Consider the following 4,554-nt stretch of genomic DNA (forward strand, 5'->3'; position numbering starts at 1 on the left):
AATTACAGGAAATGTTGGATTCAATTCAGATTACTGATAAATTAGACTCGTGGAGATGGATTTTGGGGTGGAGGACATGTTCTCCGTTAAGTCTGCCAGATCTGGTTTAAACCTCATGTCGTTTCTTATGGGTGATAGTGCTACCAGGTGGAATAGTATTTTTATATGGAGGCTTATCCTTAATCGCTTACCGACGAGGAGTAACCTTCATCATTGGGGGAATTGATTTGTCTTCTAATTTATGTCCATGTTGTGGGGAGGTGATAGAAGATAATGTCAACTTATTTTTGAAGTGTTCGATGGCTCGTCAATTATGGCTTAAGTTTGCAAGATGGATGGATTAATTTGTTTGTGCCTTCCTTTAACTCTATTGAAGATGTTTTGGAGTGGATTGATAGTTAAGCTATTGCAAATGATCGAAGATTAATCATTGAGACGACTTGTGCTACTTTAATACTTGTTTTTTGAACTTACCGGAATGCGTTACTTTTTTGGATCTTGAAATACAAGGAAGAGTTGATATTTAATTCTATTGTCTCGTTTTCTTTTAATTGGTTATCTAGTAGGAATCGTAAAGTTAGGAAAAATATGATCGGGTGGCTTCACAATCCGCTCATGAACTAATTGTTCTCATTTTGTTTTGGCCAGCTGCTAGCTAGCCTTTTTTATTTTTCAATGTCGTTCCAAAAAAAACATTATTTTTTTACAACACCATGGTATATATTGTCATTTGACTTATTTTTCCTATTAATTACAATAAACTAGAAGTTTGTTATTTTATGGTTAATTTTCTCACTTTGAAAGAAAAAAAATTTAGGAGCAATGTCAGCAATTGGCGGATATACTCCAATGGTATCAGCATTATCAGTGAATCATAGTAACTCAACGTCTCCGATATATTTGTTGCCTCGTTTACCTGAGCGTGCGCAGGGGAGGGATTGGAAAGTGCCGATTGAAGCTCCTTTGCAAATGTGGATGCTTCATATGGGGAATGCATCCGAAGAACGAGATCACAAAGGCAATAAACAAATTCAAATACAAGCAAGCGGTTGTTCTTACAAGTGGTTCAATTTTCAAAAAATGTTTGGTATGTTCTTCACCGAAGAAATGAAAATCTAAATTCTAGTTTAATGATAAGTTACATGCACGCTTATTTTTCATTAGTCTGTTTATAGAACGTAACAAAATAGGAATTTTAAATGTTTTTATATTTGATGGTAATTAAAACAGGATATGATTGGCAAAGTGGTAAAGTAGACCCATGGGGGATGAATGAGGACAAAGGAGAAAACAAATTGTCGTCTCGTCTTATCAAGGTTCTCTCATTCAATTTTATTAGTTGTGTTTTCTTTTTCAGATAGATTGTCAATATATATATATATATATATATATATATATATATATATATATATATATATATATATATATATATATATATATATATATATATATATATATATATATATATATATATATATATATATATATATATATTACCATGTTACCATTTATATTAGAAACTCAAAGAAATAGCCACAATATTGTTTATATGTGACACCTAACCTAACTCACGTAATTTTAACATGTCATTTCTCTTTGGCCTAATTGGGTTCCTCAAAAGGTATTAGGAAAACCATACTTCAGCTAATTATTTGAGGTTTCAAGTCTCACTTCAAATGAATATGCAAATTTTTAGGTAGATTTGGAGGTTGTGTGACTTCAAAAAATAATTGGAGTAATAAGTCCTTTGTTTTATGCCACACAGGTTTCAATTGAGTTAGATGCAATTGGAAACTGTGAAAAATGTTGTGTGAGTAATCTAAACGATGAATGGAAACAAGCAACTGATTTCCCAGTTATTAATCAAGAATTTGGTGGAAGCAACAATACATATATGTATGCAGCAGCAACGTCGGGTGTTCGTCAAGATTTGCCATATTTTCCATTTGATACAGTGGTGAAGTTCAACAATGTGAATAATTCCATCCAAACATGGTCTGTTGGATCTAGAAGATTCATTGGTGAGCCTATGTTTGTCTCAAAAGGAAGTGCCGAAGATGATGGATACATCCTTGTTGTCGAGGTGCGTGCTCAAAATTCCCTTAGATATATTTTGGAGATAAACTTTCAAAAAGATTATAACATTATAGTTTTATATTTTTTTTCGTATCATGACATTATAATTTTTAAACTATATCCATTTGTAGCACTGAGAAATTGTTTATGCATCGGGATGACATTCTTATGATTAGTATAATTATCATTGTATAGTGATATAATACATAAAGTGAAAGAAATGATCAAATCAATGAAAATATGTTACCGTTTTGTGCATTTAACTCAAGTTTTTTTGATATTTTGAATAAAGCCATGTCTAAAAGATAAGTAAATAATTAAATCAATGAAAATATGTTTATCATTTTATGCATTAAACTCAAGTAATTATGATATTTTGAAAAAAGCCATATCTAAACGATAATGACTTACAGTATGCAGTATCAGAACAAAAGTCATATTTAGTAATTTTGGATGCCAAGAGGATCGGGGAGACAAATGCTATGGTGGCAAGACTTGAAGTGCCTAAATATTTGAATTTTCCGCTTGGATTTCATGGAGTTTGGGCCTCTAAGAATTCTAAAACGTAAATAAAGGCATTACAATATTTTATATATTTTAAATGGATATATGTAAAAGATAGAAACCTATTATAATTTATTTGTGTATTATGGAATCCTAACTTGACAATTTCACACTAGATTTTCTAAAGTATAATTATTTCATAGGGAATAGTAAAAGTGGGATTGGATAATAGGCAAATTAGTCCCAACAATCTATAGGATATGTTTCAAATTCAAAGATGTGCAAACAAATTCTTATTGTATGGACATTGTGATTTACTTTATGTGCATATGATAACTCTTTATGATAAACAAATCAATGATAGTATGTTATGAGTTCCTTCATAGAAGCTTGGTCTGTGTAGCGATGACTATCACGAACATGACTACCGAGAAGAACAGTGAAGATTGCACTTTATCTACCAAAATAGACATTATTCTTTCCAAGACAATTCCCTAATTTTCTCCATTAAATTTGTAATTTTATATTTCATGGAAACTAGAAGCCACGTAACCCGAATAGATGTCGAGCATGTTCTTACTCTCATATCCCACACCATTATCTTCCTTATTTAGTTATTTTCATTACAAACACCCCGGAGGCTCCCGAGAAAGCTATTTCAGCCTTCCGGACAGTTAAGGGAAATTCCTACGCCCCTCATCGGTCTGAATCCCCACCCCCGCATAACACTTACTATATTTTTCAAGAAAAACTGAAAAAACGCTTAACTTCTATAGTGAGAACATAATCACATTTATATTCAAGCATTTTTAGCAATAAATGTGTCCTTAAATCTTTTAAACATTTTTTACGTCCCAAATATATATTTTTTAGTGATCACAGCAACATACTTATATTTTTGTAGTTCAAGTAGTAACTTGTTGAAATAAGACATACTTTACATTTTTTTTTTAAAAAAATACAAAGAAGTTATCTTATTTTTCATTTATCTATAATAATAATGTATTTTAAACTTTTTTTTAATGATAATACCAACTTTTTATATTTTCTCCGGTAATATAAATATTATGTAGCTCATAATTGATAGGTTTTACAAATTATAAAAATAGAATAAATACTAGGCAATGGAAGCAATATAAAGGCACGTTAATATCAAAACCCTACAAGGAATGCTAATCTAATAATATGAAGAAGAAAAAAAAAGATAGTCGAGAAATACAGGTATAACAAGTGAGATGGAAAACGAACAACAAACTGCACTGCTAGGTTTTTTGTTTGGTAAAATCAATTCTTTTGAAGACTACATCTATAGATCTAGGGGATATAACATTGTTATATATGCATGATCCGTTGTACTCTTAAAAGAAGTTTCACCGCATCCGACGCGAGGAAACCAAACGTATTAAATGCAAATTGTATGAACACATGTTGATTTTCCATTCACGATTTCTCATGTTTGGTGACCTTGCCCGTAGCGGCTTTTAAAGCAACTTGTCATGCTGTGAAAACCCCATCCCTCAAGCCCACGAGAGGGGATACCCCTGTAAGGTCCATACATGCATGTTTCCCTCTAACTCATCCAAAAGTCAAAACATTGGCCGATCTAAGGGTTGACCTTTCTTCTGTCGGGTCAGTTAAGAAGTTCAGAGGAGTCTTTTTCTTGGCAAAAACCCTAGCACACTTAAATATGTCAAAAAAAAACATCCTTAACCATATTGTTCCTATATTTGAACCTCGAGAGTTCTTTACAATGAACTGCATGCTCTCCAAAAGATTCGAAACATGTCTTGTGGCACACCAGACATATCTCATCAGTTGAGAATATTGGGATGATACGTCGATATTTGAGGATAGTACGATACTCCACATGTAACATATGTTGGCCAAGCCTATCTACATGGATAGCTAGAACAAAATCTTGAGCATGTGGTGCACGTAAACACTAGAAAACTGCTTTCTGATGAGCCGTCATGT

At 32.3% G+C, this 4,554-nt stretch overlaps 1 protein-coding gene across 4 annotated transcripts in view; it reads left to right on the forward strand.

Annotated features, from left to right (window-relative positions):
* LOC145037766 (carotenoid cleavage dioxygenase 7, chloroplastic-like) overlaps positions 1-2,908 on the forward strand; it is a 22,935-nt gene extending 20,027 nt beyond the window's left edge. For 2 of the 4 annotated variants that reach the window (XM_078986481.1, XM_078986482.1), the window contains 4 exons: positions 818-1,087; positions 1,231-1,316; positions 1,766-2,083; positions 2,490-2,908. In XM_078986481.1, coding sequence (XP_078842607.1) covers positions 818-1,087; positions 1,231-1,316; positions 1,766-2,083; positions 2,490-2,645 — 830 coding nt within the window. In that variant the 3' untranslated portion in view covers positions 2,646-2,908. The remainder of the gene's footprint in view (positions 1-817; positions 1,088-1,230; positions 1,317-1,765; positions 2,084-2,489) is intronic. The other 2 variants (XM_078986483.1, XM_078986484.1) reach the window with 2 other exon arrangements.
* The last annotated feature ends 1,646 nt before the right edge of the window (positions 2,909-4,554 follow it).

This window comes from Lactuca saligna, chromosome 3 (assembly GCF_052625555.1).
Source record: "Lactuca saligna cultivar CGN05327 chromosome 3, ASM5262555v1, whole genome shotgun sequence".
Classification (NCBI taxonomy): Eukaryota; Viridiplantae; Streptophyta; class Magnoliopsida; order Asterales; family Asteraceae; genus Lactuca; species Lactuca saligna.